The sequence below is a fragment of the Macaca thibetana genome, chromosome 19 (assembly GCF_024542745.1).
Source record: "Macaca thibetana thibetana isolate TM-01 chromosome 19, ASM2454274v1, whole genome shotgun sequence".
Taxonomy (NCBI): Eukaryota; Metazoa; Chordata; class Mammalia; order Primates; family Cercopithecidae; genus Macaca; species Macaca thibetana.
Window position 1 is genome coordinate 27,080,258 of NC_065596.1, and position 25,461 is coordinate 27,105,718.

At 53.9% G+C, this 25,461-nt stretch overlaps 4 protein-coding genes across 17 annotated transcripts in view; 3 read left to right on the forward strand and 1 right to left on the reverse strand.

Annotated features, from left to right (window-relative positions):
• Positions 1–630, forward strand: part of PPP5C (protein phosphatase 5 catalytic subunit) — a 45,946-nt gene extending 45,316 nt beyond the window's left edge. The window contains exon 14 of the mRNA XM_050772214.1: positions 63–630. Coding sequence (XP_050628171.1) covers positions 63–125 — 63 coding nt within the window. The 3' untranslated portion in view covers positions 126–630. The remainder of the gene's footprint in view (positions 1–62) is intronic.
• CCDC8 (coiled-coil domain containing 8) overlaps positions 1–16,831 on the reverse strand; it is a 323,648-nt gene extending 306,817 nt beyond the window's left edge. The window contains exon 1 of the mRNA XM_050772142.1: positions 13,066–16,831. Coding sequence (XP_050628099.1) covers positions 14,276–16,012 — 1,737 coding nt within the window. The 5' untranslated portion in view covers positions 16,013–16,831 and the 3' untranslated portion in view covers positions 13,066–14,275. The remainder of the gene's footprint in view (positions 1–13,065) is intronic.
• The window catches only part of CALM3 (calmodulin 3), a 203,052-nt gene continuing 178,147 nt past the window's right edge, over positions 557–25,461 (forward strand). Inside the window, exon 1 of one of the 14 annotated variants that reach the window (XM_050772273.1) lies at positions 557–560. The gene's annotated coding sequence lies outside the window, so the exon portion shown is untranslated. Of the gene's footprint in view, positions 561–3,317; positions 3,322–4,056; positions 4,061–7,454; positions 7,459–7,607; positions 7,612–8,323; positions 8,328–14,391; positions 14,396–15,821; positions 15,826–16,298; positions 16,303–16,458; positions 16,464–16,868; positions 16,873–17,904; positions 17,909–18,844; positions 18,850–19,967; positions 19,972–25,461 lie in introns of those variants that run through there. The other 13 variants (XM_050772284.1, XM_050772296.1, XM_050772287.1 and 10 more) reach the window with 13 other exon arrangements.
• On the forward strand, positions 5,273–6,183 carry LOC126943532 (60S ribosomal protein L18a-like). Its single transcript, XM_050772372.1, has 2 exons — positions 5,273–5,470; positions 5,768–6,183. The coding sequence occupies exons 1-2, from the start codon at positions 5,303–5,305 to the stop codon at positions 6,128–6,130; spliced, it is 531 nt and encodes a 176-aa protein (XP_050628329.1). The 5' UTR covers positions 5,273–5,302; the 3' UTR covers positions 6,131–6,183.

Below are 25,461 nucleotides of genomic sequence, written 5' to 3' on the forward strand. Positions count from 1 at the left end.
ACTCTGGGTGCTCAGGGGCTCTGTTGTGACTTCTGTCCATCCCACCTGTCCCGGCCCCACAGCCTCATCCCAACGTCAAGCCCATGGCCTACGCCAACACGCTGCTGCAGCTAGGAATGATGTGAGGCGACGAGCGGGGCGGCCTGCACCCCAGGGCCCCTCCACTCCCACCGGACCCCGGCCCTGGGCCGGGGCAGAGCAGGCCCCGCCCCAGGGCAACGTTGGACCCCCTTTTACTTTGTAAAGTTTGTATTTATTCCCCTTTAGGTTTGCAGAGGGGGTAGGGGCAGAGTCAGGGGCTGGCCAGAGGGTCTGCTCCCTGGACAGAGAGGAAGGAGGTGGAGCAGCTGGGGCTGGGGGCACAGCCCGGGCATTCTGTGGGGAGGCCGTCCTCGGGGTGGGGTGGGGCTGAGTGGCTGCCCTGCCCCCCTCGTTTGCATGGCTCCTCCCCCACTCAAGCAATAGGGCCCTGCCATAGGAAGACCCCCAGAGAGAGGGTCAGCAGGGGGGCCTCGCCTGCGCCTCCCCTCCTGTAGCCCCATGGTGGGGCTAGGCTGGGGCTCACCCCCCTCCCCAGCTATTTTATGTCTGTAATTAAATATGTTAAAATAAAGTCATTATCGGAAGTCAGCTTGTCTCTGGATGGTGGAGCCGCAGGAGCTGCCGGGGTTGGGTCACTGCCTGCCTGGTGAGGAGATCCGGAGGGTGGGGAGGCCACGAAGTCCCACCGGCCAGGCCCACCCAGCTTTGGGCTGACAGCCCAAGTGGCCGCTGCCTCCGCCCAGCGCCGTGGGCTCCCGGGGAGAGTTCTGTCACCTGGGTGGGCCGATGAGGCCAGCACTGAGTGGAGCAGAGCGGAAGCTGAAGAAGCTCCTCACCCTTTGCCGGCTCCAGCACCAAACGTGATGGTGCTGCTCCCCGCTCCCCGCTCCCCGCTCCCTGCTCCCCGCTCCCTGCTCCCCGCTCAGGGTAGGCCAGCAGTGGTTCTTCACGTCACACGATGAGGCAGGCGTCTCCAGTCATCAAGGGAGACCAAGAGGACCCCTGTCTCACTCCCGGGTGGCTCTTAGTCACGGTTAACGTTGGATCCCATTCAGGCTGCCCCGCTAGGCCTTGGTCCTCCAGAGAGATTGTGTTTCCAAGTTTGAGCTCCTCTGGACTCAGCTTTCTCCGGTGATAAGTGGCACTGGGGGATGGTCTGGAGCAAAGAACTCCTGCAGGGCCGCGTCCAGGAGTGTTGGGCCCTTTGGAGGCCTCCCAGGCAGACATGAGGCATCTGCGGTCCTGATTGCGCGTAGGTGCTGGGGAGGCGTTCTCTAAGGCCCATCAGCCTGGCAGTGAGTGCACTGCCCTCTGGGGGCAGGTGCGCCGGGGGCCGGAAGCCAAGTACACATGGCTTCAGGAAAACAGGCCCGAGGCCCAGGTTGCCAGTGCCATTCATTTCCCTGGGAAAGACCAAAGCAGCCACCATGGCTGTCGGGAGGGCACTTCAGACCTGACGGGAGCCAGCCAGGCGGGCAGCTGTGAGGCGCTCGGACTCACTGGGTGTCGGGGTTCCCTGCCGCTGCAGTTCAGGAGGTCTCCCGGGACCCAGAGCAGCCATTATCCTCACAGTTAGGGTCCATTACAGTGAAAAGACGGGGGTGAGAATGAGCGGAGGGAAGAGGGGTGTGAGTGTCCTGCTGCCCTCTCCTGCGGAGTCGTGTGGACGGCGCTCATTTTCCGCGTGTGGATGCAACAGCGTACTGGAGTGTGGTCACCTAGGGAAGCTCACCCGGGCCTCTGCATCCAGGGTTTTCTTCAGGGGTTGGTCATGGGGACTGCTCACCCCACATGGTTGACCGTAGCCTCCAGAGAGACCCACGGCCCCCACCCTAAATCACGTCCTTAGCATAGACTGTCCACTGTGGCCCAGGGCCCCAGATAAAAGAGACGTTCCTATCAGGGAGGACACGCCACGGGCTCCCAGGTGACCTCCAGGAGCCAGCCTTTTCTTTGGTCAAGGCTACTCCCGTGCTGCACAGCTGCACAGCAAACCCCCTAACCCTCACCGGCTTACACAATGAACGCCTTGCTGTCTTCCTCAGTTCTGTGATTGGCTGGGCTTGGCTGTGCGGGGCGCACCTGAGGGCTGGAGGCATCTGAAGACTCGCCCGGCTGGACTCCATGGGGGCTGACTCCCGTGACTGCAGTTGCTGTGGGCCGTTAGCTGGGCCGGCACTGGGGCGCCTGCGTGTGGCCTCCATGTGGCCTGAGCTGCTCTCCCCGTGGCAGCTGGGTCCCTCAAGGGAGCATTCAATGTTTATATTTAAATCAACCAACTGCATTCCAGCTGTAGCACTTGCCTCAGCAATGTCCTGCCTCACATTCAATTGTCTCTTTCATTTCCTTCAATCTGCAACGTTTCCTCAGCCCCTCTTTGTCTTTGACATGGACGTTTGTGACGATCACGCTCCTCCCCCTCCCCGAGACTGAAGAGTGCTCCCTGTCTGGCCGCCGTCTCCTCCCCGTCGGGTGTGGCCGGGCTGTCCAGTGGGAGCACCTCGGAGGGGACACAGCAGAGGCCCCATGCTTGTGATGTATGTTGCGGATCATTTTCCCCCATTCTGTCCTTTTTTGTTAAATGGTGGTGAAAAGCACATCACATAAACTGTACCACCTTAACCACTTGAAAGTCTATATCCCAGACTGTCTTTTATCTTTAGACTTCACTTGTGGTTTGTTGCCACGGTGCAGGTTTATTTTTATGAAGCCAAATGTATGAGTATTTCTTTAATTGTGCTGGCGTGGGAGTCGGTGCTTCTCCCCACACCCGGGTTTCAGGGAAGTTCCCTTGGGTTTCTTCTTCATGTCAAGATCTCCAGTCTATTTGGAGTTCCTTCTTGTATGTGATGTGAGGAATGGGTCTCATTTTATCTTTTTCCAAGTGGCTATTGGAGGAAGTTTTTAAACGAGAAGAGAAATTCAGAAGATGCTGCAAGAGATGGGGTCTTTACGGCGACCGATGTCTCGGTAAAGTCAGAACAAACAGACTCAGGCACACCCACCAGAAGGACCAGAACTTTGAGCGGATCAATGCCACAGAGCTGGGCTCAGGGAAACGGAAGGGATATGGGAGGGAGCGAAAGCATTTAACGGGGGAAGGTCTGGGTAAGCCGATAAGTTTTGGGGAATCAAGGGGGATAAATACACGTGAGTAGGGCTCTGAAGTTAGAGGCAATGAATTGAACAAAAAAGAAACAGTAGCTTCCAAAAGGGAGTGTGACCAAGAGACGCCCGTAGAGGCAGGTGATGAACATCCAGGGCTGGCCGGGCACGGGGGCTCACGCCTGTGATCCCAGCACTTGGGAAGGCAGAGGCATGTGGATCGCTTGAGCACAGGAGTCTGCTGAAGTAGAGGACAGCTTACGGTTTGGATCAGGGTCATCAAGCTGGGGACGTGCCAGGTACACGGAGGTGGGGGAGATGTTGGGGGCAGGTGTGGACACTAAGCAATGGTGTCGGAGGCTGCTGGGGAGTCTCAGGGTCTGGCAGGAGCAGATGTGAACTCCCAGGAGTGGTGGACATGAATTAGGGGTCCTAGAAGCCTCACCACCGACTAAGGAAGCTGTGAAGTAAAGACCAGAGAACCCGGGGGAGGGGGAGGCCTTAGATGCTCCCCACCCTATCGACCAGGATGGACCCAGGCATCCACCCAGCTGGGTGGAGCAGAGACTCCAAGGCAGGAAGGACCTGAGTTCTGTCTCCCTGTCGTTCTCTTGGTCCCTTTCACGCTGTCTTCCCCGGCCCCCATCTGTCAATGGCCATGATTAGGTCACAGACCCAAGCTCTGGCCACCAGGGCAGGCAGAGATGACCTAACCTCCATAGCACCAGTGGAGGGGGGCGGGGGCTGCCTCCCACCTATGGGGGATGTCATTTGCTTGGCAGCCAGAGGGACAGGCCACCACCCCACCCCTCCTTGCCAGCACCACACCTGGCAGATGGAGAAACTGGGCCCATGGTTGCCTCTGCCCACACCCTCCTGTGGCTCTCATCTCCGTGGTCCAGCAGATGTGGGGAGCCAGGGTGAGGAATTTGGACACTGGAAAACGTGTGGAAGCAGTTAAAACCTGAAGGGACCAGGAGGGGCAGGGTGGGCACCCATCTCAGGATAAGTCGAGGAACAGCAGGCGTTTTCCACGCCTGGCCCCTTGGCTCTGTTCTAAGAGTTCACACGCATTAACATTGCATTCCAGCTCAGTCAGACACTTTTCAGATGTCCATTTTGCAGATAAGCAAGTTGAAGTACAGAGAGGTTAAGTTACATACAGAGTCACACAGCCAGCAAGTGGCAGAACGGGACTTGAGCACCAGCTGACTGGCTGCAGTCTGTGCCCTGAACCAGTTTGCAGTAGCATTGAGCGCTTTACGTGTCAGGCGGTTTGCAGGCACTTAGGGTCTTCGCAACAGCCCTTTGATGCCAAATGCTAAAATAATATCTGGGGAAAAGCTTTTGACCCCTTTTAGCAAACAAAAATTTTATGATGGCAAGAATTTATCCTGCCTGGTTAATCTGATTTTTCCCTTTTTAGTACATGGATGGTCCCTAACCTTACCCCTGAATAGAAAACTCACGACTTCCCCCAGAGCTGTGCAGCTCTCAAAGCATTTTTTTTCCCCCTGAGATGGAGTCTCGCTCTGTAGCCCAGACTGGAGTGCAGTGGCGCGATCTCGGCTCACTGAAGCCTCTGCCTCCCAGGTTCAAGCCTCCTGAGTAGCTGGGATTACAGGCGTGTGCCACCATGCCCAGCTAATTTTTGTATTTTTAGTAGAGACGGGGTTTCACCATGTTGGTCAGGCTGGTCTCGAACTCCGGACCTCACGTGATCTGCCCGCCTCGACTGCCCAAAGTGCTGGGATTACAGGTGTGAGTCACCACGCCCGGCCTCAAAGCATTTTTGTTAGCGGTCTTTTACGATTTCTCCACCGGGCGGGGTGGATCACGCCTGTAATCCCAGCACTTTGGGAGACCAAGGCGGGCGGATCAGAGGTCAGGAGTTTAACACCAGCCTGGCCAACCTGGTGAAACCCCGTCTCTACTAAAAATACAAGAACATTAGCTGGGCGTGGTGGCAGGTGCCTGTAATCCCAGCTACTCAGGAGGCTGAGGCAGAATTGCTTGAACCCGGACCCAGGAGGCGGAGGTTGCAGTGAGCCGAGATCGCTCCACTGTATTCCAGCCTGGGCTACAGAGCGAGACTCCGTCTCAAAAAAAGAAAATTCTCGCTTTTGCGGGTGGCGGCGAGCGCGGAGAGGACGCCATGAAGGCTTCGGGCACCCTACGAGAGTACAAGGTGGTGGGTCGCTGCCTGCGCACCCCCAAATGCCACACACAGCCCCTCTACCGCATGCAAATCTTTGCGCCTAATCATGTCGTCGCCAAGTCCCGCTTCTGGTACTTTGTATCTCAGTTAAAGAAGATGGGCCGGGCGCGGTGGCTCACGCCTGTAATCCCAGCACTTTGGGAGGCCGAGGTGGGCGGATCACAAGGTCAGGAGATCGAGACCACGGTGAAACCCCGTCTCTACTAAAAATACAAAAAATTAGCCGGGCGCGGTTGTGGGCGCCTGTAGTCCCAGCTACTCGGGAGGCTGAGGCAGGAGAATGGCGTGAACCCGGGAGGCGGAGCTTGCAGTGAGCCGAGATCGCGCCACTGCACTCCAGCCTGGGCGACAGAGCCAGACTCCGTCTCAAAAAAAAAAAAAAAAAAAAAGAAGATGAAGAAGTCTTCAGGGGAGACTGTCTACTGTGGGCAGGTGTTTGAGACGCGCCCCCTGCCGGTGAAGAACTTCGGCATCTGGCTGCGCTGTGACTCCCGGAGCGGCACCCACAACATGTACCGGGAGTACCGGAAGCTGACCACTGCGGGTGCTGTCACCCAGTGCTACCGAGACACGGGCGCTCGCCACCGCGCCCGGGCCCACTCTATTCAGATCATGAAGGTGGAGGAGATTGCAGCCAGCAAGTGCCGTCGGCCAGCTGTCAAGCAGTTCCACGACTCCAAGATCAAGTTCCCGCTGCCCCACCGGGTCCTGCGCCGTCAGCACAAGCCACGCTTCACCACCAAGAGGCCCAACACCTTCTTCTAGGTGCAGGGCCTTCGCCCGGGTGTGCCCCAAATAAACTCAGAAACGTCCCGGTGGGAAAAAACAATTCTCTTGGAACTGTTCTGTGCCTGTCAACTGCATGGCGCTAGGGGGCGCTGCAGCACCACGGTGTTTTATAGTCATTACAACACTCGTCCAGCAGATGGCGGCAAAGTGTTGGGGAAAGAGGATGCCCTTTTGCCAATCCCCATATATTTTTCTGATTTTCATTTGTATGGTATGCAAACATTTCCAATTCTCAAAATTTGGTCTCAGCTACCGTTCTAACTATTTGAGGCTTACGCTTCTCTGTTTCCCGTCCACTCTGGGCCGAAGTCTTCCTGTCAGTGAAACAGGGATGTTTAAAGGCGTTTTCTTGGGCCTGTTTCCCAGAGCTGTCCTGACGACCCATTTGGGGCAGTTTCTCTCTTGTTGGGGCGTGGAGCTGCTCTTAAGGCCCTGCCTGCTGGATCCTCAAATAACGTGGTGGACACTCCCCTCCAGACCTCCTCTGTGGACCCAGGCTCTCCTCTCTCAACCCCTTGGAGTTCCCACCTCTTCTGGGCCCCAAAGTCCTGTCTCTAACTCAAAGACAGTTATCTGTGTTAAAATAAAATCACATGGGCCGGGAGCGGTGGCTCACGCCTGTAATCCACTGCGGGAGGCCGAGGCGGGTGGATCACTTAAGGCCAGGATTTCGACACCAGCCTGGCCAACATGGAGAAACCCCATCTCTATTAAAAATACAAAAATTAGCCACGCGTGGTGGCGCCTACCTGTAATCCCAGCTACTCGGGAGGCTAAGGCACGAGAATTGCTTGAACCCGGGAGGCAGAGGGGCAGTGAGCCGAGCTCGTGCCTCTGCACTCCAGCCTGGGTGATAGAGGAAGACGCCGTCTCAAAAAGAAAAAAAAAAAAAGTAACCTTTTCTGCGCTTGCTCGCTTTATTTTTCAGAGCTCTGATTGCCCCTGGTGCGCTCATTTGTTTCTCAATAGCACGCCGACTTGTCAGGGAGGTTAATAGAGGAAATTGGTGACACGGGCGTTGCAATCAGGAAGTGCTGAGAGTAGGAAGTCAGGTGGGCTCACGACTAGCAATGCAGGGAGCTGCTCGCTCGTGAGGATTGGAGGAGCCACGTGGAAAATGCTGCTGCCCAGAGCCCAGGTGGCTGCGCTGGCCAGGCAGGAGCCCCTGGTTCGCAGCGGTGGCCGTCACTGCTGCTGCTGCCACCACGGCCCAAGTATCCCCTAGATGGCGTCCCCTTCCTCTGGCTTCCTCTCCCATAGCAACAGCAGTCCCTGCAGAGGACTCTGGAGTTGTGGTTGCGGGGTCCTACCCCGCAGGGGGCAGGTGGGCGTGGCGGGGAGAGGCAGTAGAGTCCCTCAAGGTCAGCTCTGACCTGTCCCCGAGGTGTTCCCGGCCCCAGCAACTGCTCAGTTATTTGTTGAATACTGACGGTCGATAGAAATCACCTGGACTGGGGAAGGCTGACCCCAGATGCGCCTACTGGGGAATGTGCTGGAAAGATACGCCCCCTGGAGGGAGTGCGCCCAGGGAGTGGGGAGGAGCGTTTGAGATCGAAGGAGTGGCCGCGTAAAGGCCCTGAGGTCTCGCAAGGAAGGGTCCTGGGGTTTCCCAGGCCCTGTTGTAGGTGCAAGAAACAGGAACCTCCTAGAGCGAGCATGCGGTGGGGAGGCAGTGGGTATGCCTCCTAGATGAAGACGAAATCCATGCATTAGGGAGTGAGGCCTGCTGGGGACAAAAGTCTGGCAGGCAGGGCCCGAGGAGGGTCGGGGCAGGAGAGGGTTTGCAGTCATCGGAAACGGGGCGGCCTGGAAAACCCTCACTGAGAAGGTGCCAAGTAAGCAAAGACCAGAAGGAGGTGAGGGGCCAGCAGATGCCTGGGGGAAGCGCATGACGGGAGATGCAGGAAGAGCCAGGTTAAAAGCCTCAAGTGGGTGTGATAATAGGGGGTTATTAATGTGTGACTACTGCCCCTCCCGTGCCAGGCTTGGTGCTGGCGTAGGGGAGGCAGTGACGCCAAAGAAGGCCACCTGCCTTCATGGTGGTCGCTGTTGGGTTGGATTCCCACGTGCCTGGAGTTTAAAAGTGAGGCAGCCTGGAAATGAGCTTGCAGAGTTCGCTGGGGGACCTGGGGGAGGTTCCGCCGTGTAGACTTTCAGAGAGCTGGCCCGGGGGGGATCTGGATCCTGAACCCCGCCGATCTCGCAGCCAGCTCAGAGACAGGGGCGCCCTAAAACTCCTAGGGATATGACCAGCTGCTGGAGGGAGGGAGACGCCTGGGTTCCGGGGACAGAAAACGACACTCTCTACCCCCATCCGGTTCCCCAGACCCGGTTTCCACCGAGGCCCCGCCCTCCCCAGCGCTGTCTCCGCCCCTTGCATAGGAGGCCACATCTCCTACATCTAGATATGCAGAGAGCATGTCAACGCACAGGAGCTGCAGCGCCCCATTTAACCACCAAGAGGCGCTCCAGGGCCGCTGGTAAAAATCGTGCGGGAAGAGATGGCTGGAGGCCAGGAGTTCAAGACCGGCCTGAGCAAAATAGTGACCCACTCTCAACCCCCGCTCCCCGCCTCTCGTCTATACAACAATAAATACAAATAAATAAATAAAATAAATAAATATTAAATCGTGCTGGCGATGGTTTTTCCCGAGCACTGGAAGCGCCGAAGTTTTCCCTGGCCTTTCAATGCTAGACTGCAGAAAGCAGCAGGACAGCGGTTCTCAAAGTCAGGTCCTGGACCAGATGCGTCAACGTCTCCTGGGAACTAGATACACATTATCCGGCCCACCTGAGACCTACAGAACCCCTTTGGGCCGGGAGCCCAGAAAGCTGAGTTTTCAAAGGACCCCCCAGGCACCTGCGATACGGGACCAGCTTGAGAAACGCTCCGGAATCACAGTCTGAGACCCCAGCTGTGGGGTCTGATGGTCTCTAGGATCCCTAGGGTCGCGGTTGTCAGCCCCGGCTGCCCATTGCTGGGAATCACCTGGGAAGCTTTAGGGACTGTTGCTGCCCCAGCGGTGCTCTGCACCATCCCGAGATTCCAAGAGTGGCTCCTGTGTGCATGCTGGACAAGGGCTCTGGGCCATTCCAGGCACAGCCCGGGCGGGGACTGCTACCCTAGGGTCTCTGTCAAGGCCAGCATGTGCAGTGAATAACCGGCCGCCGCTGATATGTAGCAGGAATAAGACGAGATGATGTCTCCTAGGGTTGATTTGAGCACAAACACATCACACCCTTTTCAGTACCCTGAGCAATGCTGGAAGGAAAGCTCTGCTATGATCCCCCTTTCCCATGAGGACATGGAGGCACAGAGAGGTCAAGTAACCAGCCCAAGGTCACACAGCTTGCAAGGGGTGGTGCTGAGGCAGCCAGGCAGCCGAGCTCCAAATTTCTCTTCACCCAGTACCCAACCATTCCCTCTTCTCCTGTCACACCCTGTGGGCCTGGGAGGGGGACTCAGAAATCAGAAATCAGAAATCCTTCCACCCCCGTGTCTTTTGTTTGTTTGTTTGACAGAATCTCACTCTGTCGCCTAGGCTGGAGTGCAATGGTGCAATCTCGGCTCACTGCAACCTCCGCCTCCTGGGTTCAAGCAATTCTCATGCCTCAGCCTCCCAGGTAGCTGGGATTACAAGCACCTGCCACCACGCCCAGCTAATTTGTGTATTTTTAGTACAGACGGGTTTTCGCCATGTTGGCCAGGCTGGTCTCAAACTCCTGACCTCAAGTGATCTGCCCATCTCGACCCCTCAAAGTGCTGGGATTACAGGAGTGAGCCACTGTACCCAGCCCCTCCACCCCCATGTCTTAGAGTGGCATCCCTCCCCTCCATGTCTGTGTTCTGGAATCACCTGTGGCCTCTTATTTTCCTCTTTGGTGACAATGAGGAGCAGCTGGACTGGTCCAGATGAAGGTGGATTCAGAACCCAACCTCTGGTTTTTTGGGCTTCCTCTTGGAAACCTTTGTGCATTTGAAACCACACCCCGGAGGCATCAAGGGACTGACTGGCCCTGCAGACGCTGTTTCAAGGCGCCTGGGATGAAATCTAATACTGAACACCCTGTTCTGTCTCAGTTACTAGAGGGCTCCCCCCACCTCTGGGGCCTCCCCGAATGCTCGCGGTGGGGATGCTGGGAACAGTTCAGAAAACGTTGTGTTCATTCGAGGGGGAACAAATTTTGACTCAGTGGGGGACAGACTTGCCCAAAGCCTCAAGGCCACCCAGAAAGGCTAGGGTATGGCCCAGGGATGGCCGGGTATACAAATAAGACTCAGGAGGCGTGAGAATCGCTTGAACCAGGAGGCAGAGGATACAGTGAACTGAGATCGTGCCACTGCGCTCCAGCCCGGGTGATGGAGACTCTAAAACAAACAAACCCAGGAAGACGGTGTGAAACTGTTTTTTTGTTTGTTTGTTTTTGTTTTGTTTTTTGAGTCAGGGTTTCACTCTTGTTGCCCAGGTTGGAGTGCAATAGCGCAATCTCAGCTCACCACGACCTCCGCCTCCCGGGTTCAGGCGATTCTCCTCCTACCTCAGCCCTGAGTAGCCGGGATTACAGGCATGCACCATCACGCCCAGCTAATTTTTTGTATTTTTAGAACGGACAGGGTTTCACCATGTTGGCCAGGCTGGTCTCGAACTCCCGACTTCAGGTGATCCACCCACCTCGGCCTCCCAAAATGCTGGGATTACAGGTGTGAGCCCCCGCGCCCGGGTGTGAGACTGTTTCTGCAAGCATCTGTCTGTGACTGACTGGCGTTTGAGTTTCTGTGTGGTAACGTGAGTGTGCCCATGTGGCTGAGGGGATCAAAATGTCCAATGGCATCTAGCAGTGTGTGACTCACACACTCAGTGTCCTGAGTGAGTGAACACGTTGGCATTTGCAAGTACGGCAGTGTTTGCGTGAATGGGTCTGTGGGTGTGTGGGGGTTGCCTTCCCGGAGCAGTGGATCTGTGTGCCTCTGTGAGTACGTGTGTGTGCTACACGTGTGTGTCCGTGTCTGTGTCTATGTATGGGCAGGTTCATCATAATGTCTGTTGGTGAATGTGGTCTGCCAGTGGTGCCTGTGTGTGTACATGTGTCTGTGGTATGTGCTGTGCCTGCGTGCCTGGGTCCGACTGTGCATGTGTATGTGTGTACACACGTGTATGGCAGTGAGAGGGACTGGCCCAGTGTTGCTTGATGTCTGTGAAATCCACACAACTCCATGTTAAATCCATCTTGCCACTTGTTTGGGGTCCACACCGCTTTCCTTCTCATAGGCCCCCCCGCTGTTCCCCGGAGACAGCCCACAGCTCTGGGCGCTGCAGGGAGGAGGAGCAGAGAAACTCACTCTGAGTCTTCATTTCCTGCGTTCTGCTGTTTGCTCCTCCGGTCTCCAAATCCCTCCGAGCATGTCTCTGCTGTTCTTTTACCTTCTAGCTCCTTAGGCAGGCCAGGTCCCTGTGGTCACGTACCTCTGCCCTCTGAGGTGGGCAGCAGCAAAGGACAGCCTCCCTCTCCACCACCAACCAGAACCTTCCCACTCAGCCTCTCCGCCTCCCTGCACCTACAAAGCCTCCCCTCCAGGTGAGGTCCACAGCTTGTATTTTCCCCAGGGCCTCATTCTTGCCAGGCTGTGAGCCGTGGACTACACGGCCAAGTATCCACCACCATGCACAAAAGGGCTCTAGCAAGGCCATGCAGCACGCCAGGCAGCAAGCAGCACCAGCAGTAACCACTCCACTCAGAAAAGAGCTGGGGTGGGGCGCGGTGGCTCACTCCCATCATCCCAGTGCTCTCGGAAGCCGAGGCCAGAGGATCGCTTGATCCCAAGAGTGCAAGTGAGCCGTGATTGCAATACCGCACTCCAGCCTGGGTGACAGAGCCAGACACTGCCTTGAAAGAAAGAAAAGAGAGAGAGAGAAAGAGAAAGGAGAGAAAGAAAGAGAGACAGAAAGAAAAGAGAAAGAGAGAGAGGGAGAGAGGGAGGGAGGGAAGGAAGAAGGAAGGAAGGAAGGAAGGAAGGAAGGAAGGAAGGAAGGAAGGAAGAAAGGAAGGAAGGAAGGAAGAAAGGAAAATTGGAATGAAGGGAGGAAGGAAGGGAGGAAGGGAGGTAGGGAGAAAGAAAAAGAAAGAGAAAGACGAAGGGAGGGAGGGAGGGGAAGGAGGGGAAGGAAGGGAGGGAGGGAGGAGCGTGGAAGAGAGAAAGACAAAAGGAGGGTGGTGGGATACAATTCTTTACTTTCCAGAGAAAAAAAGTAAGAAACTTAGGCCAGGCCTGCAACCAGTTAGGAAGACAGACTGGCCCCTGGACCTCCATGAACTCCCTTTTCTCCTGCCCTCAGCAAGGCTCGAGTCTGGTCATTTGCTGTTTTTCACTGCTGGGGGTTGTGGGGACACAAGGCAATACAGAGAGAGGCCCCCAGCTTCCTCCCAACCTCCACAGGGCCTTAGCAACCCAATTTCTTCCCAATCATAGGAAGCAGTTGGCTGGGCGCAGTGGCTCATGCCTGTAATCCCAGCACTTTGGGAAGCCGAAGTGGGCGGATCAGTTGAGGTTAGGAGTTCAAGACAGGCTTGGCCAACATGGTGAAACCCCATCTCTACTAAAAATACAAAAATTAACCAGGTGTGGTGGCACACGCCTGTAGTCCCAGCTACTCGGGAGGCTGAGGGAGGAGAATCACTTGAACCCGGGAGGCGGAGGTTGCAGTGAACCGAGATCGCGCCACCATACTCCAGCCTGGGTGACAGAGACTCCATCTCAAAAAAAAAGAACCAGCAGCAGCAATTAATGCACAAGCAATTAATGCACAATACACACAGCCTTTTTTTTTTTTTTTTTTTTTTTTGAGACAGAGTCTCACTCTGTCACTAGGCTGGAGTGCAATGGTGCGATCTCGGCTCACTGCAACCTCCACCTTCTGGGTTCAAGAGATTCTCCTGCCTCAGCCTCCCGAGTAGCTGGGACTACAGGCGTGCACCACCAGGCCAGGCTAATTTTTGTATTTTTAGTAGAGACAGGGTTTCACCATGTTGGCCAGGATGGTCTTGATCTCTTGACCTTGTATCCACCCGCCTCGGCCTCCCTAAGTGCTGGGATTACAGGTGTGAGCCACCACGTCCGGCCAACCACAGCCCCTCTTTTAGGCCTTTTCTTATTGCAATGAGTTTTCAATGTGTCCAATGGCCGAATTGCCCAGATGTTTGGAAGCTTGTTGCAAACAGAATTCAGAGCCACACAGGCACCGCTAGCAAATCCACATCTCTGATGCTGAGGGCCCCAGAATCTGTGTTTTGAACGCATTTTTCAGATGCTTTTACTGTACCTTACAACCAAGATCGGGAGAGGTATGCAAACCAAGGGCCCTGTCCCCTCCAAAGCAGCAGAGTCCAGGGGCATGAGGATGGCAAGCGAAGTGACAACATAAACACAGGTGTCTCCATCTTCAAGGATGGGAGTAGAACGGACAGGAAGGGCCGGGTCACCCCCAGAGCATTCGTCAGTTGCCAAGTCCAAAGCTAAGAAACCAGTTCATAAATGTTTTTTTATTTGCGTGTTGGCTCAAGTCCTCTTTTTAAGTCCAAGGAGGCAGTCCACGTTAAGTGTGCAGGCAAAAAAGGGACAGGAAAAGCAGGCAATTTCTCCCCTGCCCTCCCGCTCTCCTTTTATCAAGCTGAGCACCTTGAGTTGCATTTGAGGAAATTAAAACTATAGGTGACAGAACCCCCTTGTATCGAATTCTTTCTTTACATTTTTTGGGTTGCTACAAGGAATCAGTATATATATATATATATATATATATTTTATCAGGTGGTACGTGTGGTGGCTCACACCTGTCATCCCAGCACTTTGGGAGGCCGAGGCAGGAGGATCACTTGAGGCCAGAAGTTTGAGGCTGCAGTGATCATGCCACTGCACTCCAGCCTGGGCAACAGAGTGAGACCCTGTCTCTAAAAAATTTTTTAAAAATCAACGCATGAGACAAAACTTTAACAAGAGAATAAAGAGGGTTGTAAGGTGGAGATGTGGGCAGCACTCCAACTCCACTTTCAAGTTCAGAGGCAGAAAGAGCAACTTTCTCTCCCACGCTTGTAGGGAGGGCCCGTGGGCTGTCTCTAGCCCTCACCTCACAGCTGGTCTTCTCGCTCTCCCTGTTCAGCTTCTGCTCTGGCCTCGGCCCTCAGCACCCTGAGGCTCCTGGCCTCGCCTGCCCTGGGGACTCTCTTGGGCAGGGTTGGCAACCGGGGAGTGTGCCAGAAGGCTCTCCGGGGCTTGCGAAACCACGAAAAGCGTCCAGGGGTCTGGAACCTCACTGTCTTGACCTGTTTCCGGGCCCTGGCTCCTGAAGCTGTTCCTGTGGCCCCTTGGGCAGCTGAGGCTTCAGCTTCCTGGATACCTGGGGCCCCTGCCCTCTGATTATGTGCAGCCTCTGCCCTTTGGCCAGCCCGGGCCTGTGCCCTCTGATTACCTGCACCCTGGACAGCTGGGGCCCTTTCCCTCTGGTCATGTATGGCCTCTTCCCTTTGAGGATCTGTAGCCTCTGACCCCTGGTCAGCTAGAGCCTCTTCCCTCAGGTTATCTGCACCCTGTGGCCTATGGTCAGCTGGGGCCTCTGCCCTCTGATTATCTGCAGCCTCTGCCCCCTGGTCAGCTGGGGCCCCTGCCCTCTGATTACCTGCAGCCTCTTCCCTCTGGTCAGCTATGGCCTCTTCCCTCTGATTATCTGCAGCCTCTTCCCTATGGTTATCTGCATCCTCTGCCCCCTGGTCAGCTGGGGCCCCTGCCCTCTGATTACCTGCAGCCTCTTCCCTCTGGTCAGCTATGGCCTCTTCCCTCTGATTATCTGCAGCCTCTTCCCCATGGTTATCTGCAGCCTCTAACCCCTGGTCAGCTGGGGCCCCTGCCCTCTGATTATCTGCAGCCTCTTCCTCCTGGTCAGCTATGGCCTCTTCCCTCTGATTATCTGCAGCCTCTTCCCCCTGATCAGCCTCGATGTCTGCCCCCTGACCTGTGGGCGCTGTCTGCTCCTTCCTGCGGCGCCTAAACGAGGCCCAGTTGATCTTGGGCCTCCATCGCCTAGGGGAGGCCTGCGGGGCACAGACATCTCCCACATTTTCCACAGGATCCCCGGGATCCCCGGGGCTGGTGCCGGAGGATACCCCTGCGCTCTCCACTGGGATGGGGGCCAGCCGGGCCTCGCCCACCCCGGGGCCCGCCCTCGGCGCCCAACCCTTCACCCTCCGCTTCAGCTTCCCCCAGGACACCTGGCTGACATACTCCCGCCACCTGTCCGCCTTGGACAGCTGAGGCCCCAGGTTGTCCTCAAACATGGGCACTGGCAGGTTGACGCGGCGGCGGGCAGGCGGCACGGGGGGCTGCTTCTCCTGTCGCCGGAGAAATGCCTCCACCAGTTCCTCATCATCCTCGCTCTCCACGTCGCTTCCCAGGAACTTGCTGCCCAGGTAGCTGACGGGCATTTTGCGCACCTTCTTGCCCCGCCGCGGGCCCTGGCGGCTCTTGTCTCTGGAGGTCTCGAAGTCGCTGAACTCGCTGTCGCTGGCGTTGCTGCTGTCATACGTGCCCACGACCAGCCGGGGCGTAGGAGTCACCATCTGCTGCACTCTCCTCCTCACTCGGGGCTCCTTGGGCTTTTTGGGGGGCTGGGGCGGGTGCGGGGTGCTCTTCTCGATGATGCGGGCCACGTCCTCCAGGGTGCGGCCCTGTTCTTCCAGGAACTGGGTCAGCCGCTCCCGAAATTCTGCTTCCTTGGTGGCAGGCTTAGAGATGACTCTCCAGACGCCCCCGGCCAGCCTGACCTCCCGGGGGATGAGCAAATAGTCGACGTCCTCCCCGATCTGCAGCATCCCCACCGTGGAGTCCTCCTCCTTGCGGAACACCTTGCCGATCTTCTTAAATGTTCCCACGGGTTTTAGGGCTTCCACGAGGACGTCCAAATCCACATCTTTGCAGACATCGGGGACGCTCCAAAGAATGAGGCAGTCGGGGGACGGGAGGAAGCCCCAGGGGAACCAGCCCCCCACGTGGCTTTTCTCGAGAGTCTTTAAGATCTCCAGGGTGATATCTGGGGTGAGGGAGCAAAGAGCCCCAACAAACTACTGTAGCCCTTAGTCTTGAGGGAGGGACTGGATGGGGGGAGTCCCAGCAACGCTGACCGCAGAGTCTCACCTCCCCAGCCAGGGACGAGTCAACGCCTCCAATCTCTTCTCCTGCAACAAGTCCAGTCTTGACCAAGTCCGGCTCCTCCACCAAGGACTTGGGAGAATCAATTTCCAGGATGCCTACGTGAGCCGGGGGCGAGGTCAGTCCCAAGGTTCAAGGCCCACTCCAAGCTGGAAACGTGGTGTCCCAGCTCCAAGTTGGGGCGCGCGGGCTGCCAGCGATTCTTCCTGCCCCAGGCCCCTGGGACGCGGTTGGAACTTGGGAGAGGACTTCGCAGACAAAGACGGTCCAGTCGAGGCTATTCAATATGGCGGAGGCGCTGAGAGGCCTCAGCCCGGCCCCCCAGTAGGGTCCCCCGCCCCCAGGCAGGCCACCACCCAGCTCCAGGCTGACCTTGACGCGCCGCAGCCTGCCAGCCCGCGCGCTTAGGGCTCTGCACGGTGGAGCGCACCAGCAGGAAGTTCCTCCTTGCCCTCCGCCAGAATGAGGCCCACCTTCCCCCGTCTCATCTTACACTCCCAGACTCTGGAAGACTGACAGGGGGGCTGTCCACTCCCTTCGGGGCAGCCTCCTTCCCCTCCCCCACAGGGGTGTGGCCGCGCCTGGGGCCTAGCTGGGCCCATTGCTTCCCAGCGAAGCGGCGGTGGCCCACGTCAGCACCTTTGCTGAAAGGCAGCGGTTCCCAAACCTGCCATCCGAAATGTACAAGTTTCCAGCCAAGTCCTGGAGGTGGGTGTGCCAGTGGATTCTACCTTTTGAGAGCCACTGGCACCATAGATTAGCATTTTAAATTCACGCGACTATCCGTACCCGTACACCCAGACGCGTGGGTAGAGAAATGGGTACCGGGATCTTATTGCAACAGTCCCCCTGTGACGCTTGGCAGGAGGTCAGGGCTCTACATATTTTTGAGTGGATGAATAAACCTGAATGTTTATAGCCAGGCGCGGTGGCTCATGCCTGTAATCCCAGCACTTTGGGAGGCCTAGGCGGGTGCAACACTTGGAGGCCAGGAGTTCGAGACCAGCCTGGCCAACATGGTGAAACCCTCGTCTCTACAAAAAATACAAAAATTAGCCGGGTGTGGTGGTGTGCGTGTGTAGTCCCAGCTACACGGGAGGCTGAGGCAGGAGAATGGCATGAACCCGGGAGGTGGAGGTTGCAGAGATGGCGCCACTGCACTCCAGCCTGGGCAACAGAGGGCGACTCTGTCTCAAAAAAACAAACAAAAAAAAAAAAACAAAAAAAAAAGCCAAAAAACAAAACCAAAAAAACCCCACAAATAAACAACAACAAAAAAGCCTAAAAGTTCATGAGTAGATACTGCCTCTATTTTATGGTAGTATCTTACAGTGAAATATTTTGCAACTTTGAAAAAAGAATGAGATGGCTAAGGATAGGCACGGTTTATGAGGCGCTTCCTGTGTAGTAGGCACTATTCCCAGTGCTTTCTATGAATGAACTCAGGAAATCCTTGCTATAGCAGGAGACTGGTAGCATGAGTACAACTCCCATTAGACAGCTGAAGAAACTGATGCCCAAGGACATAAAACCACTCTTTCAAGGTCACAGCCAGGGGGAGTGGTTGAGTTTGGATTTGAATCCAGAATAGTCTGCCTTTTGTGCCCACCAAAGAGTCAAGATGGCCGGGCATGGTGGCTCACGCCTGTAATCCCAGCACTTTGGGAGGCCAAGGCAGGCGGATTCCGAGGTCAGGAGATCAAGACCATCCTGGCTAACGTGGTGAAACCCCGTCTCTACTAAAAATACAAAAAAATTAGCCAGGTGTGGTGGTATGTGCCTGTAGTCCCAGCTACTCTGGAAGCTGAGGCAGGAGAATCTCTTGAACCCGGGAGGCCGAGGTTGCAGTGAGCCGAGATCGCACTACTGCACTCCAGCCTGGGCAACAGAGCGAGACTCCATGTAAAAAACAAACAAACAAACAAACAAAAAAACACACACAGTCAAGATGTGGACCAATGCTAGTAAGCTCGGTTCTTGAGACGCGAGTCTACCGAAGCTCCCGGCAGTGGAGAGGCGAGTCTGCTGAAGCTCCCGTCCGAATAAAGCCAAATCCTTCCTTAACCCGGTGTTTGAGGGGTTTTGTCGGAAGCTCCTCCTGCTACAGTACTTGCGACTAGCATTGGTCCACATCTTTGGAACCAGGCATCAAGAGATATGCTGAATAGGCCTCCTTGTTAGGAATTCTGAGAGGTACATGGTAATAAGGCCAGTGCCATCAATCATCTTTTTACAGATGGGGAAACTGAGGCCGGTCTGAAGTTGCACAGCTCCGAGTGGTGGATCTAATATTAGAACCAGATCTTGGGCACTAGCATAAATAGTAGCAGACGCTAAAGACACAGCTAATCTCATTCTCCTAAATGCGTTGAACCATTTAACCCCTTAACAGCCATAATACTTGCAGGCTGTCTTGCCTGGATGTGTACAAATCCCCCTCACTGGGCTCCCTGCCTCCCCATCACTGCTTGCAATCCAGGCCCCACCCAGAAGCTGGGGGCATCTTTTAAAAACTTAGGTCCCATCTGTCTCTACTCTTTTGAAAATTCTCCATCTCAGGCTGGGCGCCATGGCTCACGCCTTTAATCCCAGCAGTTTGGGAGGCTGAGGCCGGTGGATCACCTGAGGTCAGGAGTTTGAGACCAGCCTGGCCAACATGGCAAAACTCCATCTCTACTAAAAAAATTTAAAAATGCCGGGCACGGTGGCTCACGCCTGTAATCCCAGCATTTTGGGAAGCTGAGGCGGGTGGATCACGTGAGGTCAGGAGTTCGAGACCAGCCTGGCCAACATGGTTAAACCCCGCCTCTACTAACAATACAAAATTAGCCTGGCATGGTGGCGCATGCCTGTAATCCCAGCTACTCGGGAGGCTCAGGCAGGAGAATCGCTTGAACCTGGGAGGCAGAGGTTGTAGTGAGCTGACACTGTGCCATTGCACTCAAGCCTGGGCAACAAGAGAGAAACTCCGTCTCAAAAACCAAACAAAAAACAAAACAAAACGAAACAAACAAAATACAAAAATTAGCCGGGCGTGGTGGCACCTGCCTGTAATCCCAGCTGGGGAGGCTGAGGAACGAGAATTGGTTGAACCCAGTAGGCGGAGGTTGCAGTGAGACAAGATCGCGCCACTGCACTCCAAGCTTGAGACAGAGCAAGACTCCGTCTCAAATAAGTAAATACATAAATAATAAATAAATAAATAAATAAACGTTATCTTATTTAACTCGTAAAGGAGCCAGGCAAATTTTTAAAGAGGGAACGGAGGAAAAAGAGACGGGCGAGAGGGTAAGAAAAGATACGTGGGGCTTAGGGGAAGTTAAGGTCTCAGCGAGCGGCCTGTTCAGAATTACTGGCTTATTCAGGTTGTTTTTCTCTTGCAGAGCCAGGTCGTTGGGCTTCGCTAGATTTTTCTCCTCTTTCTCCCTGGCTGGGTCCCAGCCGCCGCGCTCAGCCCCCGGGCCTCCCACGGCCCCGCCCCTCCCCTCCCCTCCCTCCTGCAGTTTGTGGCCTCCGCAGTCCGGCGGTCTCCATGGCAACCATGGGACGCGCTCCTCCGAGCGGGTCAAAGCTAAGCGGGTGGGATGGAAGCGGAGGCGGAGGCTGCAGGGAGATGGTGGGGGTGGGGACCCCACGGAGGACGGCAGGAGCCCCTCTTTTCTGCGTCTGGTGCCTCCCTTAGGCCTCGTCCCCAAAGCCAGCTTCCCTGAAAAGCTGTTTGTAGAAACCAAAAAATGAAAAATCCTAAGGACACCTAGGTTTCAGGAATGCTGGTTAAAGAATCGCAAGTCTGAGAGCTCATGACAGTGCCTTCCAAGTGGTGACCTCTCAGATGAGACGTTTGGGTTTTGTAGTCATAAAAGGGCTTTCGTTTTGTTTGTTTTTTTTTTTTTTTTTATTTGGTGGGGGAGCAGGGAGATACGCAAGGAGGATAATCTTAGAAATGAAAATCCCAAATGTTCCACATTTTTGTAAAAATTGTCAACCCCCTGCCGGGGGCGGTGACTCACACCTGTAATCCCAGCACTTTGGGAGGCCAAGGCAGGAGGATCGCTTGAGCCCAGGAATTGGAGACCAGCCTGGCCAACATAGCGAGACTCCGATCTCTACAAAAAATTTAAAAATTAGCCGGATATGCCTGTAGTCCCAGCTACTCCGGAGGCTGAGACAGGAGAATGGCATGAACCTAGGAGGCGGAGCTTGCAGTGAGCTGAGATCGCGCCACTGCACTCCAGCCTAGGCGACCAGCAAGACTCCATCTCAAAAAGAAAAGAAAAAAAAAATAGCCGGATATGATGTTGTGCGCCTGTGGTCCGAGCTACTCGGGAGACTGAGGTGGGCCTGTCACTTGAGCCGGGGAGGTCAGGGCTGCAGGGAGCGGAGATCGCCCATCTGCAGGCCAGCCTGGGCAACAGAGCGAGACTCCCTTTCAAAAAAAAAAAAAAAAAATTGCCAGACCCTGAGCGGTTCAGCTGTGGGTTTTTTTAAATTGCACAGATCTCTGGCAGGTGAGACCCTTCTCCAGTCATCACAGAATAAAAGAATAAAAACGAGAATTGTAGCCTCACTTTTGCATTTATTTAAAAGAAATGGAAAATTGGGAAAAATGGGGAAGAGAAAACACGGCTGAAATCCCTCTACCCAGCTACATTTTGTTGCCATTAAAAAAAAAAAGAGAGACACACAGGCCAGGGGCGGTGGCTCAAGCTTGTAATCCAAGCACTTTGGGAGGCCTAGGCAGGCAATCGCCTGAAGTCAGGAATTCGAGACAAGCCTGGCCAACATGATGAAAACCGCCATCTCTACTAAATGTACAAAAATTAGCTGGGCATGATGGCGGGCGCCCCTAATGTCAGCTACTAGGGAGGCTGACGCAGGAGAATCGCTTGAACCAGGGAGGCACAGGTTGCGGTGAGCTGAGATAGTGCCACTGTACTCCAGCTTGGGCAACAGAGTAACACCCTGTCTCAAAAAAAAAAAAAAAAAAAAAAAAAAAAAAAAAGGGGAGATACACGGTCAGAAAAAGCAAAAGTTACAGAAAGGTAAATTTTTTTCAAAAGTGAATTCTTTTCCCCAGCCCCCACCTTCCAGCCTCACCCCAAAAAGTAACCGGTTAAACATCTCTGTATTTTTCCAGAGAAAAAAATGCTTGCATTAGTGTATGTGTTAATTTAATTTAATTTATTTTTTTGAGATGGAGTTTCACTCTTGTTGCCTAGGCTGCAGTGCAATGGCGTGATCTCCGGCTCACCGCAACCTCTGCCTCCCAGGTTCAAGTGATTCTCCTGCCTCAGCCTCCAGAGCAGCTGGGATTAGAGGCCACCCCACCTAGCTAATTTTGTATTTTTAGTAGAGACAGGATTTCTCCATGTTGGTCAGGGTGGTCTCGAACTCCCAACCTCAGGTGATCCACCTGCCTTGGCCTCCCAAAGTGTTGGGATTACAGGTGTGAGCCACTGCACCCTGCTTTTTGTTTGTTTTTATGTTAATTTTAGAATTTACCTCACAGAGATTTATTTTCCCCATCATCCTAAATTGTTTTCGTCACAGCACTTACCACTTTGTTTTTTTTTTCTTTGAGACAGGGTCTCACTCTGTCACCCAGGCTGGAGTACAGTGGCATGATCATGGCTCACTGTAACCTCGAACTCCTGGGCTCAAGCAATCCTCCCACCTCCGCCTTCTGAGTGTCTGGGGCTACAGGTGTGTGCCACCATGCCTGGCTATTTAAAAAAAAAAAATTAGAGAGAGGTATTCTCATTATGTTGCCCAGTCTGGTCTTGAACTCCTGGCCTCAACAGATGCTCCTGCCTCTGGGTCTCAAAGTGCTGGGATTACAGGCAAGAGGCACCACGCTGGGTCTATTTGTATGTTCTTATTTATTGTTTCACCCTATTAGAATACCATCTCATTAGGTCTGGGATATGAGTCTGGTTTGTTCACTGCTGAAGTCTCAGATCTAGAACACTTCAAGTAGGAGCTACAAATATTTATTAACTGAATGAATGCTGGGAATTGCACTAGATCTATGACTATAAAAATGTGTTTTTGCTTAATGTCCTGTGTCAGTGTTTGCCAGTCTGTTTTCTTTTGTTACGACAGCTTCCATCTTTATTCCTTCAAGCCAGGAATGTGATACTGATAATAATTCATTTTTACAGAGCACCTACTTTATCCTTGGCCCTGTGCACTTTCTCATTTGGTCCTTAGAACCCTTCCCTAAGCAAGTGTTACTCTCATTTTTCAGATTAAAAAAAAAAAAAACTGAGTCCAAAGAAAGTCACGCAGTTAGATAGTGGCAGAGCCAAGCTTTGAATCACTCAGGTTTATTAGATTCCAGTCTCCACACACTTTTTGTTTGTTTGTTTATTTGTTTGTTTTGAGACAGGGTCTTGCTCTGTTACCCAGGCTGGAGTGCAGTGATACGATTTCTGCTCACTTCAGTCTCAACCTCCTGGGCTCAAGCTAACCTCCATCTCAGCCTCCCAAGTAGCTGGGACTACAGGCACATGTCACCACACCCAGCTAATTTTTTTGTAAAGATGGAGTTTCGCCATGTTTTCCAGGCTGATCTCAAACTCCTGGGCTCAAGCGATCCTCCTGCCTCAGCCTCCCAAAGTGCTGGCATTACAGATGGAAGCCACCGTGCCTGGCCCCAATCTCCACACTCGGTGAGGTGCATCATCGCTTGAGCCCAGGAGTTCAAGACCAGCCTGGGCAACACAGCAAAACCCCATCTCTACAAAAATAATACAAAAAATTAGCTGGATGTGGTGGTGCACGCCTGTAGTACCAACTACTCAGGAGGCTGAGGTGGGAGGAACATCTGAGCATAGGATGTCCAGGCTGCAGTGAGCCATGATCGCACCACTACACCGCAGCCTGGGTGGCAGAATGAGACCCTATCCCAAAAAAGTTTAGAAAAAGGAGGCCAAGGGCCGGGCGCCGTGGCTCACACCTGTAATCCCAGCACTTTGGGAGGCCGAGGCAGGCGGATCACGAGGTCAGGAGAGCGAGACCATCCTGGCTAACATGGTGAAAACCCATCTCTACTAAAAATACAAAAAATTAGCCGGGCGTGGTGGCAGGCGCCTGTAGTCCCAGCTACTCGGGAGGCTGAGGCAGGAGAATGGCGTGAACTCGGGAGGTGGAGGTTGCAGTGAGCCGAGATCGCGCCACTGCACTCCAGCCTGGGTGACAGAGTGAGACTCCGTCTCAAAAAAAAAAAAAAAAAATAGAAAAAGAAAAAAAAAAAGAAAGAAAGAAAAAGGAGGTCAAGGAAGATAACACAGAGGCAAAGCCATTCAGAGTGGAGGAGGTGATGTGGATATGACCCTGTTGGCAGAGGCTGGAGGGATGCAGTCAACAGCCGAGGAACTCCTGGAACCACCAGAAGCTTGAAGACGCAAGCAGTTTCCTCTCCTGGAGCCTCTGCAAGGAGCTCAGCCTTGCCAACACCTTGATTTTGGATTTCTGCCCTCCAGAACCATGAGGGAATACATTTCCGATGTTTTAAGCCATCTAATATATGGTACTGTGTCACAGCAGCCACAGAAAATGAATACAGAGCTAACTGTGTGGCCACAATTCCCGTGACTCCAATGAAGGCAATTCCAAATTAAAACATGCTAATTTTATTCTGTGACCTTGTCTCTCAGGAATAATTATCCCTGAAGCGAAAGAATTCTTGTACAGTGTCCTGCGCCCCGGGAATTACATATGGGTGACGGGCACCTTGGAAGTGGTGTTTTTATTTTATTGATTGATTGATTGATTTTGAGACCGAGTCTTGCTCTGTCACCCGGGCTAGGGTGCAGTGGCTCCATCTCGGCTCACTGCAACCTCCACCTCCGGGGTTCAAGTAATTCTGCCTCAGCCTCTGGAGTAGCTGAGATTACAGGCATGCACTATCATGCCCAGCTAATTTTTGTATTTTTAGTAGAGACAAACTTGCACCGTGTTGGCCGGGCTGGTTTCGAATCCCTGACCTCAAGTGATCCACCCACCTCAGCCTCCCAAAGTGCTGGGGTTACAGGCGTGAGCCACTGCACCTGGCCACTGCTCTGATTTCTGTCCCTATAGTGTTTTTTGTTTGTTTGTGTTTTAGTTTTATATAAAAGGAAGTGTATAGTGTGTCTCCTTTTTGGTCTGACTTCTTTTACTCCACATAACGGTTCTGAGGTTCACTGATGTTGCTGTGTGCATCTGAGGTTCATTCCTTTTTTTTTTTTTTTTTTTTTTTTTTTTTGAGACAGAGTCTTACTTTGTCACCAAGCTGGAGTGCAGTGGCACGATCTCGGCTCACTGCAACCTCTGCCTCCTGGGTTCAAGCGATTCTCCTGCCTCAGCTTCCCGAGTAGCTGGGACTACAGGTGCACACCACCACCCCCAGCTAGTTTTTGTATTTTTAATAGAGATGGGGTTTCACCATGTTGGCCAGGATGGTCTCGATCTCTTGACCTCATGATCTACCCTCCCCAGCCTCCCAAAGTGCTGGGAGGGTGACTGCGCCTGCCCAGTGCATTCCTTTTTGTTGCTGTGTCATATTCTATTGCATGAACACACTGCAGTTTGCTTATTCATTCACCTGTCATCAGCCATCGAGTTGTTTCTAGTTTTTGGTTCTTAGAAATAAAGCTGCTATAAATATCCCAGAGCCTATGTTTTTTTTTTTTTTTTTTTTTTTTTTCTCATTTTTACTCTGAGGCGGGCTCTCACTCTGTCACCAGGCAGGAGTGCAGTGGCACGATCGTGGCTCATTGCAGCTTTGACCTCCTGAACTCAACCGAGCCTCCCGCCTCATTTTTTGATTTTTTATAAAGACAAGATCTCACTATGTGGCCCAGGCTGGTCTTGAACTCTTGGGTTCAAGTGATCCTCCCACCTCACCTTTCCAAAGTGCTGGGACTCCAGGTATGAGCCACCACGTCTGCCAACCCTGAGTTTTTGTTTTTGTTTTCTGAGATGGAGTGTTGCTCTGTCACCCAGGCTGCAGAGCAGTGGCATGATCTGCCTCCCAGTGGCATGGCAGCCTCTGCCTCCCAGGTTCAAGCAATCCTTCTGCCTCAGCCTCCCAAATAGCTGGGACTACAGACGTGCGCCACCATGCCCG